This window comes from Phaseolus vulgaris, chromosome 8 (assembly GCF_000499845.2).
Source record: "Phaseolus vulgaris cultivar G19833 chromosome 8, P. vulgaris v2.0, whole genome shotgun sequence".
NCBI lineage: Eukaryota > Viridiplantae > Streptophyta > Magnoliopsida > Fabales > Fabaceae > Phaseolus > Phaseolus vulgaris.
In genome coordinates this window covers 33,300,592-33,321,623 of record NC_023752.2, presented here as the reverse complement: position 1 = coordinate 33,321,623, position 21,032 = coordinate 33,300,592, and the positions used below count along the sequence as shown (strand labels likewise).

Sequence of the window (21,032 nt, the reverse complement as noted above, 5' to 3'; positions counted from 1 at the left end):
CTAAAAATTTAAAAAAATGGAAAAAACAGAAAAATATCATTTTATATGAAAAAAATAAAAATTTAATATTTAGTTTTAAAAAAATGTGAAAATATAAAAACATTTGGTTTCTATTGTCTTAAATATATCTTATTTCTTTAAATAATATTAAAAAATAATAAATGTTTTTAGATATAATTATATTTTAATTTTAATTTTAATTTTAATATAAGACAAAAGAAAATAATCTTTGGATTCCGATAAGACCAAATTGTTATTTATATGTTGGCACTAAAAGGGCCACAGGAAAAGTTTTTTGCACCTAGAAATTGAGGGAGGGCAAATTTTTATTTTTAAACCTAGGAATTGAGAGATGGGAAATAGGGGACAGCCGCAGCAAAAGAAAGAAAAAGGAAGCTAAAAACAGAGAACACACCAAAGGGAGGAAGTCGAAGGAGTTTTTTCTTCTATCATCCTGGAGGCAACGAAAAGCTTGAGAGGTAATTTTTCTTTAACGTTAACTGTAAGCATTCTGTCAAAGTTACCACCTATATACTACCGCCCTCATCGTTGGAGAGAAACGGGATTGGAGGAGATGCTATGGTACAGTGGTCGTGCATTACTACATTTGCAGAGAAGAAAAGTTGGAATTGGGTGCTTGGTCATGTATAAGAATGTTGCTGATGTTTGATACAAGGGTCTTGTGATGAATTTTATTGGTTTTTCGTTTCAAGAACTCTGGTTCTATCGGAGACCCCAATGGTAGGCCATAATATAATATTCAATGGTATAAATATATTACACCTTTTATAAGAAATGAATGGGAAAAGGAATATTAATATGTCTTTTATTATGAATGAGCTCATGTGATGCAGTGCGGTTTAGTTTTTTTTTTCTCCCATACGTGTTTCGTTTTCTTTCTCTCATGTTAGCTTATGATGTTACATTCAATTATATATATATATATATAATTGAATGAGTGTTTTCAAGTCCTTGACCAGTATCTATTTATTTTTATTTTTTTATTGATTTGAATTTTTTGTTGTTAATGTAGTGGACACTTGCTCTGCTTCACCATTTTCTGCCATGTCAATTGACTCAAGTTTTACTGCATCTGAAAAATATGAAAGAGTAGGGCCTGATTACTTTGGGTATTACTCTTCTGAAATTGCAAATCTATTGTCACAAGATGAGGATGTATTTCCTGTTTCTGACAAAATCCCTGAGTTACCTAAAAGTAAATATGAAGAGGGAAGAAAAAAGAGTTTAGTCAATCAGGGTGATAACTCTGGTCCGCTATTTAGTAATGGGGTTGGAGCTGGGCTTTCAGACTTTAGAAAGAACAGATTAAAATCCCTGCTCAGACAGGGTGTTATTTCTCTTTCATCTGAAGTTGATGAGGTACATTAAGTCATCTTGAACCTCTTCCTTTTATTACTCGATATTGAAGCTGTCGATGACTCAATGCTGTAACTACTTCCTTTATTAGTAAAATAGAACTTACGGGTTTGAATTTTGTACTTTTCAAAAAATCTTGATAATGTGATATTCCCATTAATCGTGTTTTTTTCTTCTTTATTTCTCATTCAATCATTTATTAAGAGGGGTCTTTTAATAAGATTTTTAATTTATGACCCTTCATATGAAGATCACATGATAATCAATCAGCGATATAACTCAATCTACATCAACCTTAGCATGTAAGATTGGGATGCAATTTTTAAAGGTCAATCATTTTCCAGGCTACCTATTCCCCTTCCCTTGATTCCCTTCACCTCCATATCCCAAATGACTACATGATATTGATGAAGGATTTAATTTGGGAAATTCTAATTGTGAATATTTGATTATTTCTATTCAGTTTATCCTCATGCCTTCCATTTCAAAATTTATGCATGTGGTTTACTATCTTGTGTAAATGTACGGTATTTAGACATGTTACTGACTATTTAAATGAAAAGTAGGTAGTAGAGCCCGTTTTTGCGGCATATCATTTGCAATCCAAGATAAAATGTAAATCAGACTCCTTGAACGATACAGTGATTGCATCTGATGATGTAGTGCAAGGTCCTAGGAAAAAGCTAAAGGTGTCCTCATCTTCATCTTCAACCAGGTTTCTTCAACAAACTTCTAATGTCAATCCTCAATGCAATACCAAGGTATAATTTTTGTCTTGGATTTTTTATTTGATTTGGTCTTTTCTTTTCTTTCCCCCTCAATCATAAAATTTTAGTTGGATAAATATTTGTGCTTACCATTGATGTGGATTCCTCCTCTTCATTTCCTTTGTGCTTTTCCAAAAAGGCTAAAGTTTTTTAATAACAAAAAATGACTAATTTGCATTGAGAATTGACCACTGAGCCTCACCATTTAACCTATTTACGTAGAAGATAAGATGATGAATTCAGCCATGTTTTGTTTATGACTATGCATGGGTTTGGTCAATAATTTAAAATGAAATTCAATAGTAGTTGATGTAGTAGCCATGGTTTTAAATTGCAGTTATGTTATTGTAGGATACACCCAAACCACAATCAGATGGGATTATAGCTTCATTAATTAGAAGAATCAATACTAGTCTATGGTTTTTTCTAATTCATTCATCTTCTCTCTTATAACTTGAGTCCAATTTTCATGTTTTCTGGGATGACACAAGAATTTTTGTGGCATCAATGACCACAATAAAACTTCAATGTCTATTAGAGAGATTGTTAGTGCAAACTTATTGAGAAATATGATATTTAACACAATCTTTTTCAATTTCTGAGCATAATGGGTAAATTCTCAGTAACACTTTTTTTGTAAGGAATTTGTCTTCATTTTTCTTACTACCAAATGGTTCTATCTTTGTGTCAAGTGCTTGCTCTCCTTGAAGTGGAGGGTTGACAAAAAAGGATTATGTTTTGTAAAATATGGCATCCATTGTGATAAAGAAATAATGACTATGAGAGTGATAACATTTGTACCTTTATTTTTTAGAAGGTTATCCAAGAAAGATAGATTTAAGAGTTCTAGAATCTAATTTATTTTGATTAGAATGGAGAGTCAACAAAAATAACATAGGCAAAGACCTAACACGATAGATTTGACACTAGGGAAAAAGAGAGCTAAAGACAATATAGATTCAATGGGAATAATGCCATTTAAGACACAAGTGGATAACCATTAATGTGATATGTGACGATTATTGTTATCAGTATCGGATAACGGAAAATATCGAAGACTAGAAAATCCTTTATGAAAATATATGGTGGAAGCATTGCGAATAAAAATAAAATAAAATATATCCACATAGATAATAACAAAAGTATAGTATATAAATATGGATAATTTAAAAGAAACCAAAAATATAATTGTAATTGAAAATAATGAAAGACAATGAATAACTATCATGTCTTAAGAAATTCAAATAGCAATAGAATCAAATTAAAACACCACAAATTTCAAGTTCAAAACTTAAAATACAACCACACATAAGGAAGGAGTTGTTGGTTCAAGGGTAGACTTGTAGTTTGTGGTGGCAATTGCAATAGTGGTAGCAACAACATCAACAAAAACAGTGGCAATGCCATCGTCAAGACTACACAAAAATAAAGGAGACCGATTGTTCAATGTGTCTAGGATGGCCTAGGTCAATGTTTTGTTGTAGTTTTAGGCAGAGTTGTATGGCCAACTCATCTTTTTAAAAGAAAAAACACTTAGGTTGACTCTGTAGGAAAACTAAGAAGAAAAGAAAGAATATTAGGGTTTTCACTATCTCAGGTTGCGTCACGTAGATCCAAGGCTTCTTCTTTGTTTTGCATGACCGTTGCCGTTACTCCTTCGTTTTGCATGACCACCTGGCTAGTCCTTCATTTCTCATGACTGCTGCTAGTACTCCTTTGTTTCGCACGACTGCCATTCTACTCTTTCATTTCTCATGATTGTCGCTACTACTCCTTCGTTACACATGATTGCTGTTGCTACTCCGTTTCGCAAGGTTGTCGTTGCTACACCTTTGTTTCGCACGATTGTCATTGCTACACCTTTGTTTCACATGATTGTCATTGGTACACCTTTGTTTTACATGGCTACCATTGCTATTCCTTCGCTTCGCACAAGAACCACACTACTTCGTTTCGCACGAGGGTCGTGTTGTCACATCACAACATCCACCATGTCTGTTCCAAGATGCTATTGTGTGAAACCCAAAGCATCCACGAAGGGCTTTACGGAAAATTCGCATCACCATTACCATGTTGCGGCAAGCTATAACGCCACCATCGATTTTTGCCATAGTATCGCAATAACATATTTTTAATAGCTGTAGTGACAATTAACACTTCTTCCCTGTAAAGAGAGCTTTAGCTACTTTTAAGGGATGGTGATTGATGGAGATCTCCTTGGCTCCATGCTAGTTCTTTGGTTGAATTGGTGATTTGATGGAGAATGTAGCGGAAAGTGGAAGATAAATTGGGTAGTAATGACCGTGAGCTGTATGCAAAGAGGAGATTAGGTTGCTTTGAAGAGGTTAGGCCAACTTCAAGCTAGTTCTCTAGGCTAGTTCACTAGGCAAAGTAATGAAAAGAGAGTTGAGACTCAAAGAGAAAGGTTGGAAGAAATTCAACAACATTTCATTATAATATTCAAGTCTGAATTTTACATGGTGCATATGTCCATTTATAGATGAAGCTTGCAGGCCATGTTTATAACCCTAACTTGCATGCTAGGGTAGAAACCCTAACTTGCCGCCCATGCCCTCCCAAACCTTTAACTTGGAGTGCAAGCTTCTCATAGGGTTAGGGTTAAGCATGTGCTTCATCTTAGGTTTATGGTTTGAAGCAAACCCCTCCTTTGTGATTTAGGCACCTCATCCTACTCTATTTAGCTCAGAATACAAAGTTGAAAAATAGTTCGACACAAAATACAAGGTTGTAAAACCTTACACTACTCTATACATGTATGTACAAGGCTTAAGAGAATGAGATTTATGTATTTTTGTTTCCTCTTATGCATTTCTCTTAGCCCGAGTTGGTGGTGACTTGATGGACCTCCATCAACGATTCTTTCTTTTTGTAGCCTCATTTTGTTGTGGAGTGTAACACATGTTAGTTTATGGACAATCCTATTAAGGGACATAAATTTAGACAATTCATGATTACATATTTAGTACAATTATTGGACCTAATTCTTTTGATGATTTTTCCAAATTCAATTTTGACTAGACTGAAAAAATTAACAAAGATTTGAAATGCCTTAAATTTTTATTTCTATGTGACGTGGGTATAATCATCAGTGGATTCTAAACAAGTAGTAACAATCCGTTTGCCCACAAAGATAGGTTCTAAACAAGTCTCTAAACATCAGTGGATTAAATCAAAAACGAAATTACTCTCTTTAGTGGTGGTGCTTTCACATTTAGCAAATATCATAATTGAAAGACTCACTAGACTCTTTGGTAAATAGGCGGGTGAACAATGATTTGATGAGGTTGAATGAGGGATGTACAATTCTTTTATGATGAATGCCATATTTTCGAATTTGCCCATGTTTCTATTGTTGCTAATTGGCTTATGGACCTCACTTGTTTTGTTTGGGTCCTTGGACTTTAACACATAGAACTTTGCTCCTTAGTAGTTAAAATCATCTTCCTCGTGCCAAGGTCCTAAAAGACATAAGAAGCAAATAAGTTATTGAACAATTCGAGTCGTTTGTAAGTTTATGTATAAAACACCTTTTAATTTAGGAGATGATTCGAACACTATTTTTGGACCTACAAATGGGTATACTATATCTATTTGCAACTTAAATGAGTTGTTCTTCATTCATTTAACCATATGAATTAGAAAACATAGGTGTTGGAATCATGTGATCATTGCTTCTAAATCAAGAATCCAAACACCCTGAGCTACATGCCTAGTCGTATTGAATGGACTCTTACCTCTCGTGGACATGGTATATGATCTAAAGGATTCACTCATTGATTAAATCATTCTCAAATGATCAAGTTCTTCCTTATAGGTTTTGATATCAAGATTTGATTAAGGAGGAGCACTTGGTTAATTAATTTCTTCATGTTTTGAGGTAATATTATCGGCCATTTTTGTGAGGTTCCTTTGTTGACTTTGATGTGCTCTAGTACTTTGCTCTCTCGTGGAGTTTGAAGCATGTTTCCTTGGTATACCTAGATCTTCTAGAATATGAGCAATATGATCCATGGCTGCCTTTTGGAGAGGGCTTTCTTCCATTATTTGATGATCTCTTGACAATCCTTTTTTCCTATTGCCATGATAGAGCTTGTGTTGGTCATTCCTCAAATCAATAACTCTTATGATTTTCTTTTCCTTTAAACAATATACAAAATACTTTTTTGTACTTGTATTGGGTCATATTCATGGTTTATTCCACATAGGAATTTAAAGATTCTTTTTACTTGAAAATGATTAATCTGAATGAGAGAATATTTATTCAATTCATTGATTAGAAATAGCATATCAACCTCTATACATAGAGAACTCTAACCCTAAGGTAATGGTTACAAAGAGATCTCTAGAATTTTCTAATAGCTTATAACAATATACTTAATATCTTACGAGCAACACTCCCCCATGAGTTGGTGAACGGATGGATATCTATCATTCCCAACTTGCATGTGAGATCATGAGATTGTTTAGTGGGACGACCTTTTTGTAAACATATTTGTTAATCAAAGCCTATACGGGACATAAAAAGTAATGATAATGTCGCTATCCAGTTTCTCTTTAATAAAGTGTCAATCTATCTTTATGTGCTTGGTCTTATCATGATGAGTTGGATTGTGAACAATGTTAGTAGCTGATTTATTATCATAATAAGTAATCATAGACTCTTCGCATGTCACTTTAAGATCATTTAGAATAATTCTCAGCCATAACAATTCACATACCCCAAGTGCCATAATTCGAAATTCAATCTTTGTATTGCAACAACATTTTGTTTCTTCTCCAAGTCACCAAATTTTCATCCAAGAACATGCAAAATATCCTGAGGTGGATTTCCTATCTGTGATAGACCCTACGTAATATGCATCAACATATACTTCGATTTTTAACATTTCATTCCTCTTGGATTTGTCTTGAAATATTCTTGGACTAGGTTAGGTTGCTTTTGTCTCCTTTGGTATTGTATAAGAAAGATTGCTTTGCAAGTTGATATACATCACATTAATTAGGAAGAGAACATAAACTTTGGAACAAAAAAGGTGTGTCCAAGACGATAATGGATAATCCGAGAGGACTCAAAAGTAATGCAACACTGTAGACAAGAGGTAGCCATTTTTCTACTTATAGTATCCTTAGTTCCTTGGTTGTTAAAGCAATAAAACCTTCCTTATTCCTTAATAGTTCCAATCGTCCTCTCTGTGGCAAGATCCTTAAAAACACAATGAAGGTTAGAGAACAATTTAGGTCATGAGTAAGTTTTAGAATTGAAATAAGGTTATTAGAAAGTTTTGGAACATAAATGACATCTTTAAGGCCGAGGGATGACAAAAGAGAAATATTGCCATGTCTAGTTATTGGGATATGGGTCCCTTGGCGGTAGTTATGTGGTTACCAGAAAGAGATGAATAAGGGGTCATATGGGTTGTTGCACTAGAGTTCTTATATAAATTTTAGAAGCATTCAAAGAGGAATTGAAGAGTTCTTATATAAATTTTAGAAGCATTCAAAGAGGAATTGAGTTCTTTCTCAACAGTCATGGTTAAAGATCACAAGGTGGCTTACTGGTAGACTCCATAATTGATTTTAGAAGTTTAATTTCAAGATGTATTGCAGGCATAAGAAGATGAAAGAATCTTGCAAGATTTTCCAGAATATGAAGTTGCTTGATAGGCCTTTTGCATGGGTTGTCCTTTTAATTTTGCTAGACGATTGATAGCTTTCTGCTTTTCATGTAGCATGAAGCATTAATGTGGTTAGATTTCTTACAATGAAAGTACTAGTGATCCTCCTTGTCTTTTAAGTTGAGTTTTATATTTCCAAAATTTGAAGTCCCAAGTTTGGAAGCCTTTCCAATGAACATGGTAGTTCCTTCAGCGGATGACTGATTCATCATAATCATTCAACGAGTCTTCTCACCTCAGACAATCCAAAAGACTTCAGAAAGAGAAGAAAGTCCTTCCTTCCTAAGAATTTGTGCCCTAACAGGGTCATATTCAGGATTTAATCCTGATTAGAACTTTAATATCTATATCATTCAACGAACTGAGAAGAGTTACGAGTATATGAAAAATTATATTCATAGATCTATGCATGCATCAACACTTAGTTTCTAGGGTGAGGTTTGGAAGCCTTTCCAATGAACATGGTAGTTCCTTCAACGGATGACTGATTCATCATAATCATTCAACGAGTCTTCTCACCTCAGACAATCCAAAAGACTTCAGAAAGAGAAGAAAGTCCTTCCTTCCTAAGAATTTGTGCCCTAACAGGGTCATATTCAGGATTTAATCCTAATTAGAACTTTAATATCTATGTCATTCAACGAACTGAGCAAGAGTTACGAGTATATGAAAAATTATATTCATAGATCTATGCATGCATCAACACTTAGTTTCTAGAGTGAGGTTAGACCAACACTTCTAGGAGAAGACAACTCTAAAGAGAATTTTGAACAAGTAAAAGTGTCTCAATTGGACATCATTTCATTATTCAAATCAAAGTTAAAAAACATGTACAAGAGACTCCTATTTATAGGAGAAAGTCTCTCAAAACCTCTGAAATGAGAGTGTGACAAGTGTCACCACCTTATAGGTGCAAATACTCTCCGTTGAGGAGAAGACATGTGGAGCGTCATGCCTTTCTTGCCTACATTTCTATTTGCACCCCTCTTTTACTATTTTACACTTACTTTCTTTTCTATTTACATCCTTCTATACTTTGACCCAAATACAAGGCCTAAAACTTCCTAACTCCTCTATACAATTTTTAGAAGGTTAAGAAGAAGAAAAAAACTTTACAATATCTTCAGTAAGTCTCAATCTTCGTCCATCTTCTTAGCCGAAAGTTTCGAGGCCGAATGGTTTTCATCAAAGATAGTCATCCTTCTCCACATGATCATCATTTTCATTAATGTTATCATCTCCTCCATGACCTACGCGATTATTTGCAATTGGAGGAGCCTCCAAAAAATCCATAGGTGCAACAACACCACCAATAGCATTTTCATCTTCTCCAACTTCAACTAAGATGTCTTCATCTTAAGTATCTAAAGTTGAATTTGCTTCATTCTCCTCCATAGTCTATTCACCATAAGAAGCAATATCATCAATGTTGTAGTCATTTGTTTTCCTAACATCATAAATATGGCACCATTTTTTACAACCCACTAAATTATTATCTTTAGCTCTTCACTCTTTTCTACATTAAATGGAATATCATTGTTGTAGAAAAATAGAGCAATTACTTGACATGCATCCTCCCTTTCACTTTTCTTGTAGGTTGACCTTTTCTTGAAATTACTTGACGAGTCCTCACTCTTTTTCCTGGCTTAGTCTTTTTTTGAGCATTTTGAATCACCTATTCTACTTCCTTATTCTCTTGATTTTGATTTCTTAATCAAATTTTCCTCCAGCACATAAATCACATCCAACATTATTTTTTTAACATTCAAGAACTTCTATACATGCTCCAACATCCTCTGAAGTTCCTATTAGATGGTGCTTCAATTGATAAATTCCACCCATCAATACTTTCTCACAATATTTACATTTCACATTTCACATTTCTTGCTTTCCCATCAATTGAAATACCCTTGCTCCAATTCCACTTTCGCTTCTAGGAGCTCCACTTGAACCACCTCATGGCATTTTTTTCCTTCAAATTCTAAATAAACTGAAAACTCCAACAATAACATAACATTTGAGCAGAACAACAAAAAGAAACGAGAAGGATAACAAAAGAAGTGACCAGAGAGTGAGTAGGATATAAAGAGCGAGCACCACTGACTGCAAAGGCAACATCGACAAAAATGGTCATGACTCTTAAGCCTTGTTAGGTCGGCAGCAATGAAGCTTTGTGCGAGTGCCCTGATGGTTGTTGGTGATGGCAATGATGATGTTCAATAGTAGCAACAATGGTGACGATGATGTAAACATCAAGAGTTGTGTGAACAAGTGTTGGGCCCTTTTTGGGTTGGGTTAGGTAAGCTTTAAGCCAAGAATGGGTTGTCAAACCTGAGCTTCACAAGACTAGAAGGATTGACGTGGCCCATGATCTCATGATTTGATGAGCTTCATTGAGATCTCGTAGCGATCTGTGCCTCCTGCGATCTAGCTTCCTTGTTAGCTTGTGGTGTGCTACGTACTTGCAAGATTGTGCAATATTGGGACTTTACTCACGATTTTGACAACATTGGTGCCATAAATAGTCCATACTCAAGCCTTGTGCTTTTAGTTAAAAAGAAAGATGGAAGTTGGAGATTGTGTATGGGCTACAAAACCTTAAATGAAAGAACTATTTTAAATAAGGTCTTTATTCCTATGATTGAAGAACTATATGGAGCTAAATATGTTTCTAAAATAGACTTAAGGGCATGTTGTAATATTCCTTGGCGGTTCTTTGTAAAATAATCGTTTGGGTGGGGACTTATAAAGACATCGTAAGCAAGACCCATATTGACAAATAACCAACTTGCAATGTCTTAAAATATTGTTTTCAATTATAAATTATTGAATCGTCCATTTGGATATATAAAAATTCATCAATTTGAAAAGATCATAAAACGTGAAATTTCAAAATTATTTTTGAGATAGTTAACTTGCCTTTATTGAAAAGGTTACACAAGTTACTTGTTAGCAACACCTAACAACTTTGAATACGTACTACATTTGTAGAAATACAAAATAGCTAAGTACATACTGTACTGGATCCTTGTCAAATTTATAAATATTAAAAAAATTGACCCATTTTTGCCTCCCATTCAAGATACTTCTTTGGATCAATTGTGCCATAAAACTTTGGGATCTTCATGTTTGGCTTTTGCACTTTGTATCAGAAGGAGTCCCCCACTTTTCTTAAAGTCTACAATCTATTTTCTCATTGCTTCCATAGTTAGAAGAACTTTTGGATGCTTTCTATTTTTCAAAATAATACTTATCCTGTTCAAATTTTCTTTTTCTTGAAATTGTTTCCTTTCTTCATCAAATTGTCTATCTCGTGAATTTTTCTTTCAATTGTTCATTTTCCAACTTGTATTTGGAGGCATGAGGAGAAAGAGTAGAAGAAATACTTGACATTTTCCCTATAAAATCCAAAAAGAACTAAAACAACACAATAGTTACAAATCAACAGAACTAGAAAATGTATCCTATGCCTTACAAATCAACAGAACTAGTTTCTTAGATTATATTAGGTACGATCAAAGATCAATAACCTGAACTAAGGAGCCAAATCAAATAGGAACAAAGAGAAGAGACTACTGATAATATGAGATTAAGACACCCACCATGATGTGATTCCAATAGCCACATAGAACAAGATTCTTGACACTTTGAGGAATCACCTTGAGCTGGAAAATGTAGAGGCACTTTCTTAGAAGTTGGATCATGGTTCTAAGATCAAGAACTCACCAAAACAAGTACCAAATCCCAAACTCATTTGGATGAACCAAATATTGTCAAATTGAATCAACAAAGGAGAAGGAAAAGAATAAACCGAACAGAATTGAACTTAAAAACAAAAGAACCGAACAGAATTTAAAAACTAAACAGAATAAAGGTGCTGGAAAAATTAAAGGAACTGAAACAAAAACAACTCAAAACTCAAGGCAACAAGAACAAATTGAAGAAGAAGAAAGGAAGGAGAAGAGAATGCTCATGAAGATGGAGGAATGGTTGGATGATCACGCCACTAGAAGAATGGATGCTCCTAGATGAGTGTGGAAGCCGCCACTTGAGGAAACCATGGTCCTTCAAGATAAGACTAGAGAAGAAGCTCAAAGCTCTCCAAATGCTCACTCCAATTTTGAGTATAGTTTCTTTAGATAAAATTCAAATCTCCATTTTACAAAGGAAGCACCTCTATTTATAGCCTAAGGTGCTGAAAAATAGGTGGGAAATTTCAAATAAACTCATTTGAAATTCCCACCAAAAACAAGTCACATGGGAGGTGTGACCTTTTTCTACTATGACACCTCCCAAAAACTATACCTACACCACTCTCCTAAGTCACATGGACAATGTGACTTTATTTTACATTTTCACACACCTTTATTTAATAACCACACCTCCTAAAACTATACAAGAGTATTTCAAAGCTTGGCCTTGCCCCTCATGGGATGGACTTGGGCTCTTTGGGCTTTGGCCTTCTTGGGCTTGGGCTTGGGCTTTGGGCTTGGGCCTCATCTTTATTTTATGTCTTCTTTTAATTTTGAGAAGACTAGAAGGAAGAACTTCAAATGTGAGGGTGGATGTCCTCTTCCTCCATTAATAAAAGCCTCCTTTATTTGATTCTCATCATACTCCTCGAGTTGGAGAGAATTCGTCCACGAATTCTGAATCCCTGCATATAACAAAGTCAGTTTAGTTTTACAATTAAAAGTGGAAGAAAAATGTAAACATGACTTAGCATTTGTAAATAATGGGATTTCAGAAAAGGAGGTTCTATAAATCGACCAAGTTGGAAAAATTTGTTTGGGAATGATGTGATGTTTTGGAAAAAGACCTCTTAAATGGTGACAACCATTAGGAGGTATGAAAAAATCATCCCTAACATTTTTTAACCAAGATGGTGGTGAAATAGGAACCTTGTGTAATGAAAAAGATAAGGAAGGAAAACACCTTGGAGGTGAAAGGATAAGACCCATGTCAACTTGGCCTTCTTTGTCTTTTTCTTGTTTACTTGTGGTAGGTGGGTGAGTTAGGTCTTGTTTTACCTTGTTGATCTTTAAGATTTGCTTTTGTGGACAATGAAGAGCTATGTGCCCAAAACCTAAACATTTAAAACATTTGATATTTGAAGTTTTGGTAGGTGACTTAGGAGTAGAAAGATTTGTAGTAGAAACTTTGTTTGGAAACATGGTTTGTTTGGAAAAATTGGAAGGAGAAATTTTGTTTGCATCCTTCCTAGAAGAGTTGTAGAAATCATCATCATGAGTATTTTTGAAAGTTTTGTTCAAAAGATATGATTCTACCTTGATGGCTTTGCGAAACACGCTCTTTAAAGAAGAATATTCTTTTAATTCTACAAAATCTCTAATATCTCTTTTCAAACCACGTACAAACCATTTAATCTTTGACTCTTCATTAGCAAGCATATTCATTTTAGTCAAAGTTGTTTCAAAATCTTTAAAGTATTCATCTACCATCCTATGTCCTTGAGGAAGCCTTTGGAACTTCAACAAGTGTTCCTTCCTAGAAGGAGGAACAAACCTCGCGCGCATACACTCTTTCAAAGCATTCCAAGAAACCACGGGAGGTTTCTTGCGATATATAATGTCCATTACAATTTTATGCCACCATTCTTTGGCATAGCCCAAAAAGGATAAAGAAACTAATCTAAGTTTTTGGTCATCTTGGACCTTATACACATGAAAATAATGGTCAACCTTAGTCTCCCATTCTAAATACACATTAGGATCACTATCACCATTAAAACTAGGGACTTTTTTACAAGCAATGTTGAACACTTGATGATATCTTTGGTCACGGTTATAGCTCTCTTCATGAGAATGATGATGATGCCACCTTCTTCTATGTTCTTCTTCACCAAGGACTGAAACTTTGCAAGGAGAATGCTGCTTGTAATATGCACCACTTGAATAGCCAGCCATTTTGCAAATAAAAAACAGCAAACACACAAAAACAGCAAACAAGTTAAGAAACAAAATTAGCAAAAACAGTGAGCTTGGCAATGAAACTGCCGAAGTGAAATGAGGCTGAAAAAAAGAGATCACTCTCAAAGAAATAATGTTCTTGCACCAATCTGATCTTGAGGCCTTGGAATCCTCAAATGAAATATGTCAAAGCAAGCACACCAATCTTAAGAGCAAACCACCACAAAACCAAAGAAACAATAAAGACAAACAAGAAAAGGTATAAGCAAGGAAAGGTAATTGCAAAAGGAATACTATATGTGAGACAAACTCAAAGAATAAGAATGAAAGACAATCAAGAAAATAAAGAACTCAATGAGAAAAGTAGGCACACAAAAGAATACCTAAGGAAAAGCACTAGAGTAGATGAAGAAAACAAAAATTTTAGCTACTGGAAATTTTTTTTTTTATGCAAACTGTGTTTGATATTCACTGATTTAACTGGAACGTTGTAGAGCGAACTGGATTATGAAATTTATACCACAGAAACTTCAAGATGTTAACTCAAAAATGGCACTGGAATCAATTAAAAACAGTAAGCCAATTGAGAGAAATAAATTTTTTAAAATCACTGCCAGATTACCGTATTTTTTTGGGCAGGAATGTACACTTTTTTTATTTTATTTATCATTTTTTGTGTACTTCATATTTTTGAATGATTCTTTTTTCTATTCTTTTCTAACACTTTGAATATCTCAAATCCAGAATTTCAGAATTTTACAGTACGTAAATCAGTTGCAATAAGGAAAAACAGTAAGCACTTTTTTCAGAAACAGAGGAATCCTAATAGGAATAAAAAACAGGATGATGAACTAGCAAAGACATAATAGAAAATGATGTAGTGGAACTTGTATAGGTCTAGAATACAAGTATGAACTCAATTCTAAAAAGAAAATGCACAAAGGATCAACATCAATTCAGAAAATTATATGACACCAAAGCAAGAAACAATCAAAACAATAAAAGTACTACTAGAAGTAATGACATATATGGAATAACATGACTAAGACACAACTTGACATGATTCAAAAATTAAAAGACACAACACAAATTGTAACAAATGAAAGGAAGCTTAAGGTAAACTCTAGGAAGGATAATGCCATTCCAAAAGAGCAACCATACTCATAAGAATTATGAGTGCCATAAACCTTTCCACAAACACTTGGAGCAAAAGAAAAACAGCAAGAATACTCAATTAAAATTCTAAAACAGCAACTAAAATTGCAAGAAATTAAAAAGAGCTCTTGAAATTAAAGTGCACACAACTCAACAATTAACAAGAATGAACCTAAGACTCATGATACCACATGATGTGATTCCAATAGCAAGATATAGATGATTCTTTGACATTTTATGGAATCAACTTGAGTTGGATATAGCTTAGGCACTTTTAATAGAATTGGATCAATGTTCTAAGTTTCAAGAACTCACCAAAACTTGCACCAAACACCAAACTCACATGGAAGACCCATTTCTTGCCAATTGAACCAATTAAAAGATGTAAAAATGCAAATGAACCGATTAAATTGCTTAACAAATGAAATGAACCGATTAAAATGCTTCAAAACTGAAATGCACCGAACAAATCCAAGGAGAAAGAAGATGAACCGATTGAAACATGAAAATAAGCAAGAACACCGAATAGAAAGCAAGAAAGGAACCTAAGACATGTTTAGGAATTCAAATAGGCACGGAAATGGAATGAGAAGATGGAGAAGAAAGAGGACTTATGTGGTTGTAGTTCTTGGTTGATGAACACGCCACTTGAAGTGTGAATGCTCCAAGATAAGTGTGCAATGCCGCCACTTGAGAGAACCAAGGCACTCAAGATGAGACTAGGAAGAGGAGAAATCAAATCTCACTCACTCAATCACCAAATTGGGAGAGTTTCTTTAGATAAAATTCAAATCTCCATTTTACAAAGGAAGCACCTCTATTTATAGCCTAAGGTGCTGAAAAATAGGTGGGAAATTTCAAATAAACTCATTTGAAATTCCCACCAAAAACAAGTCACATGGGAGGTGTGACCTTTTTCTACTATGACACCTCCCAAAAACTATACCTACACCACTCTCCTAAGTCACATGGACAATGTGACTTTATTTTACATTTTCACACACCTTTATTTAATAACCACACCTCCTAAAACTATACAAGAGTATTTCAAAGCTTGGCCTTGCCCCTCATGGGATGGACTTGGGCTCTTTGGGCTTTGGCCTTCTTGGGCTTGGGCTTGGGCTTTGGGCTTGGGCCTCATCTTTATTTTATGTCTTCTTTTAATTTTGAGAAGACTAGAAGGAAGAACTTCAAATGTGAGGGTGGATGTCCTCTTCCTCCATTAATAAAAGCCTCCTTTATTTGATTCTCATCACACCATGTATGAGTTAATTTGCCAAATCAAAAGAATCAATAGAAAATCTTGCATATAGGTTTTAGAAAAATATGATTTACGCATTTTAACTACTTTTTCTTATGCAATTAACATATATATGATTCAGTTATTGAGTTCCAAAGTTAAACATAACATTAAGTTATGATTCAAGATAAGATTTGAACACTTAATTCTAATGTTTTAAATTAATCAATCAAGTCATAAGTAAGCTCAAACTAATATTTGATCAAAACTTGTTATGTTGGAAGCAATTCCTTCAAACTAAACAATTTGTTACATGTTAAGTCAATTTGCCACAGATAATTCTGTTTTCAGAGTTTCATCCTGACAAGTGATGTTGTGATCGAGGTTAAGTCAACATTTTTTGAGTTTCAGAATATAAGCTAATAACCCTAAAATCAGGTTCAAACAATTATTATTTTATTGAAGATGTCATTTGTGGATGCAGTATAGGTTACCCTCTCCATACTAAGTCTAAGGGTACACACTATAATTCATGCTCAGAAATTTCCTTGTATTCTTAATTCATACAATGTTACTTGCACAATATGCTTCCAAAGGGGAACTAACTTTCATACTTTCATCCATTTCTTTTTAAATTTTTAGATTAGTGATGATGTTCAATTCCTACTAGAGAATGATAGTGTGGAGGTCGTGGAGATGGTGAAGAAATATTCCAACGAACTCTCTAAAACTGTAATTTTTCTTGAACTTCTGTGTTTCCAAAGTTACTATATCCTTAAGTAGTGTTTGGTATTTTTGCATTCCTATGAATCGTGTTTCTTACTAAATTTATATTTGTTAAATCATATTTTCTAGGTATTTTGTGAATTATGTTTCTTTGGAATGTGGTAAATATGTTTGATATGTTGAAAATATTCTCAGGAATGAGACATAATCTTAAAGAAATTCCCTTTGTTGAAATCTTGGATTTCCACCCTCTCTCATGAGGAAGTTTTAGTAAGAAGCTTAATATAATAAAAAATTTCGAATTAATGCTGGATTGTTGTAAATAATTTTTAAAAGTGTCACACCAAAAGTAAGAATTTAACATACTTTAACTGAAGATTTCTGAGAAACTTAAAGAATCCATTTACGAAACACTGCCTAATGTCTTGTATGAGTATCAAAATCATAGTAACTAATGTTTGATTCTATTCCTTAAAACTATGATACTGAAGCATTTGTTTTACATTATATAATATGCTATCTAATTGGTGTTTAATGTTTACTCTTAGCTAGGGTATATGGAAGAAAAACTTGAGTTGCTTCTGGATACTATAATGTTCAAGTGCAGGTATTTTGTGATACTTTTATACCGGATATTTAGAGGAATAATAAATCTTTGTTGCATACTTATTGGTTTAAGTATTTTGATATACAGATTTAGATCAATTGGCACTAATATACAAGACAATAGATCTAATGCCATTGGTGGATTTTATTTCATCTCTTTTCAACAAAGTCCAGTGTCGGTTTGAAATCTACAATTATGATCGTGCTCATAAAACATAAAATTGATCCTTAATGTAATAGTGTATTAGAATTTTGAAATTTTGATTGTCTCTTAAAAGAAATAACTTAAATGGCCGAATATATTGTTCTATGTTTAGTGGTATGAAACTAAGGCCTTATGTTTTATGGGCTAAACAACATAAAGACTGTTATAGACTATAGTTATGAAAATAAGGAGCTAATTTTGTATAATTAAGAATATCTAGATTATATATTTAATATTAGAAATGATTTTATTTATTCTTGTATCGTATCTTTGTTATTAAAGGATAAAAAATCTTTTTATTTATTGTATCAATTCCTTTATCTCAATATAAATAAAGTATTCGTACTGTCTCATAAACATAGTTTCAAGTCAATATTTCTCTCGTTGCTAGAGTTTAATATGGTATCTGGAGTCTTTTTCAAAATCGTGTTGGCTCGGTAGACCCATTGTCTCTAGAAGTTTTATTTTATTTTTTTCTTTGCAAACTTCTCTCCCTGGTTTGCTTTTACTGTTCCAGGGCTGCCTTTGGCAAGTTTTTAGGTTACATTCTAGCGACCACCATTTTTGGAAATGTACTGTGCCAATATCTCCAACTGTCCAATCGCCATTATGAGCCACCCATCCACGTGACTTGATACGACTTTTCTTCTAAAGCAGCCACATCTTCCATTAGGAAGACTGACCAACCTTTGCCACATGTCTCCCAGGTCATTTCTCATAGCTTCCTGGGTGACGTTGATACGTTTGTTGTAGACGTACTAAGAAATAAAATATTTAACACAAGACCTTTGTTTTCTTTCCTTGGCAATAGGCATACCATCACTAACGTTTACCTAGGGGTGGCAAAGCGCGGCGGGCCATGCAGGTCGGCTCGCAGTAAAAACCAATGCAGGTCGGCTCGCAGTAAAAAACGTGGGGGCAGACTCAGTTTTTCAATCCGCTGAACCGTCTCAGCCCGCCCTGCATAACTTGCAGCCTGCACGGGCCATCAACGGAGCGGAGCGGGCCAAGTGCAAGACGGGCCGGTCCGCTTTGCCACCCCTACGTTTACCATCATAGTGTTCCTAATGAAGATTTGAGATCAGGAAAAAAGAAAGATTTTTATTGAATAGGTTGAAAAGAACAATGGATAGGAGACAAATCTCGCCCAAGGGTTTTGGTTTTCCAAAGGATTTATCCTTTGGGAAAAAATCAATTCTCAATTTACAACGGCAACCAATATCCTTACATCCATCCATTTATTTAACTCATTAACACCCTTGCCAACTAATCAGTATCCAAACTGTATTAATTAACTCCCCGTTTCACCGAAACCAAAAAGGGGACCAGCCTCCACATCAAGTCACTCATTGTTGTGTGGCTAAAGAGAGTTTTTCCCTCGTTTGATATTTTTTGTCCAAAGAATTTTCTTCAAATTCATTTTGGGGTTCCTCTTCATCTATTACCTTACCATCCTGGGGCATGCAGGAAGGGTACAACAAAAAGAAAGAATACTATATATTAGAGTCGTCTTCATCTTTTAGAATTCTCTCTCCCCCGAAGTCCGTAGGGACCAATGTTAGATATGAAAATGATAAAGCTTGTACCTCTTCTACACATTTGTTTGTCTTAAGATCTACATGGTGAGGGCTATAAGAATGAGCAATGCAATATACGCAAATCTTCATGACATGGTGAACTTGACATGTGCAGGGGTTGCCCTCTCGTATATACATGATCTTGCCCATTTCAATTGTTCCCATCTTAAACATGGTATACAACTAATTAGTCTTGCTAATACTTTGTCGAATTCACAATTCTGGACTTGAATTAAGTTTGAATTACTTGATAAAAAATTCCCAAAAGAATACAACATTTATGTCTCCAGTCATTTTTTTCATTTTTGTTGAGTCCCAATCTTTCTTTTTATCCTTTTCATTACAAAATCAGTCATAATTTGGTGATTCAAGGGACCTCTAAAACCTTATGCCTACTTTGTTAATCGTTTTCTCCTTTGATGTTAGTATGCATCAGACATATTCTTACACGTATATTTTGACTCCTATTTACAGGTCCATGACCCTTGCTGAAAAACAACAGCTACAGAGTTTAATTCAGAAGCTACCGTCAAGAAATCTCGATCGTGTAGTGGAGTTACTTCGTAGAAATAGGCCAGCAGAAGAACAAAGTTATGACCAAATATTTGTTGATTTGGAAACAGAGGTACTAATTGGGTGTATATAATGTAAAATTAGGTAGATCTTATCTGCATGCTATGTTTTATAGTTACAGACTTTATCAGCATTATAACATGCTTACCCTGTTGATTTTCTGCAGGATAATGCTTCACTCTGGAGATTGTATTACTATGTTGAAGCTGTTGAAAAAGCCAAAAGTCTTTCTTGTAGCATAGTGGACTAGTTTTCTAAATGCTTTTGAAAGCCTGAGCCTTATTGATATTTCCTCATAGCTCAGATTTTCAGATCTTCGTAATTCCGGAGTATACAGATTTTTAAACTCTTATCTCTGTTGTGGCAGTAGGAAAACTTAAGTCTATTACTGGGACGTAATGAAGTTTATAGGATTTAGTGTTTTCCCTCGACATGTATATACATTGTACCAGATTGTTATAGCAAAAGGAGACGCGAGATATCCTTCTAGACAAGAATGATAATTCTTTACATTTTCCAACTTCCATTTACTCTCTTTTAATTCTTCCCAATTATAACTGGGCTACAGTTTAAATATAACTTCTATCATATAGAGATTACAGTTTAAAAAGAACCTATATCATATAGAAATCAAGTTATTATAAGAGTTCAAGATGAAAAGAGATTAAGAGGAGCTTATACAAATACTTCAAATGCTATGTAGGATAACCAATGCACAAAAAATTAGAAAAAATATTAAAAATATTTCTTTTAATATTTTTTTAACGTTCTTGTAAATAAAACTGTAGAAAATATTTTTTTTAAGTAAAATTTCACCACACTTAGTTTGGACATAAGTTGACTTTAAAAACAAGTACTTTAGTTTACTTTATGTTTTTTATTTTTCCAAAATGTTTTGAATCATGCAGAAAGTGATGTTTAAAGTTATGATTACACATGTGTCATGGAATTCAATTTTGATGGAGGAGGGCCAAGCACAACCTCCCATGAAAGTCTAAACCCCAAGTCAAGAGCGTCTAGACCTAAGCCAAGCGTCTAAGACCAAGCTAGGAGCGTCTAAGATCAAGCTAGGAGTGTCTAAGACCAAGCTAGGAGCGTCTAAGACCAAGCTAGGAGCGTCTAGGACAAGAAGACTTTGATCAAGCTATGAATGGGAGAATGACATATTGGTACATGTTCC

At 34.3% G+C, this 21,032-nt stretch overlaps 1 protein-coding gene across 4 annotated transcripts; it reads left to right on the top strand.

The window, feature by feature from the left end:
* The first annotated feature begins 283 nt into the window (after positions 1-283).
* Positions 284-20,378, top strand: LOC137824340 (uncharacterized). Of its 4 annotated transcripts, XR_011083241.1 has the most exons (8): positions 316-479; positions 1,034-1,380; positions 1,944-2,138; positions 16,808-16,897; positions 17,440-18,409; positions 18,514-19,454; positions 19,754-19,904; positions 20,019-20,378. XR_011083241.1 is itself a non-coding variant. In XM_068629949.1 (7 exons), exons 2-7 carry the CDS (start codon positions 1,066-1,068, stop codon positions 20,100-20,102), a joined length of 894 nt encoding a protein of 297 aa, XP_068486050.1. In that variant the 5' UTR covers positions 284-479; positions 1,034-1,065; the 3' UTR covers positions 20,103-20,378. The 4 variants fall into 4 exon arrangements, 2 of the variants coding, with proteins under 2 accessions (XP_068486050.1, XP_068486051.1); XM_068629949.1 differs by lacking the exon at positions 18,514-19,454 and having other exon boundaries at positions 284-479; positions 17,440-17,498; XR_011083242.1 differs by lacking the exon at positions 18,514-19,454.
* The last annotated feature ends 654 nt before the right edge of the window (positions 20,379-21,032 follow it).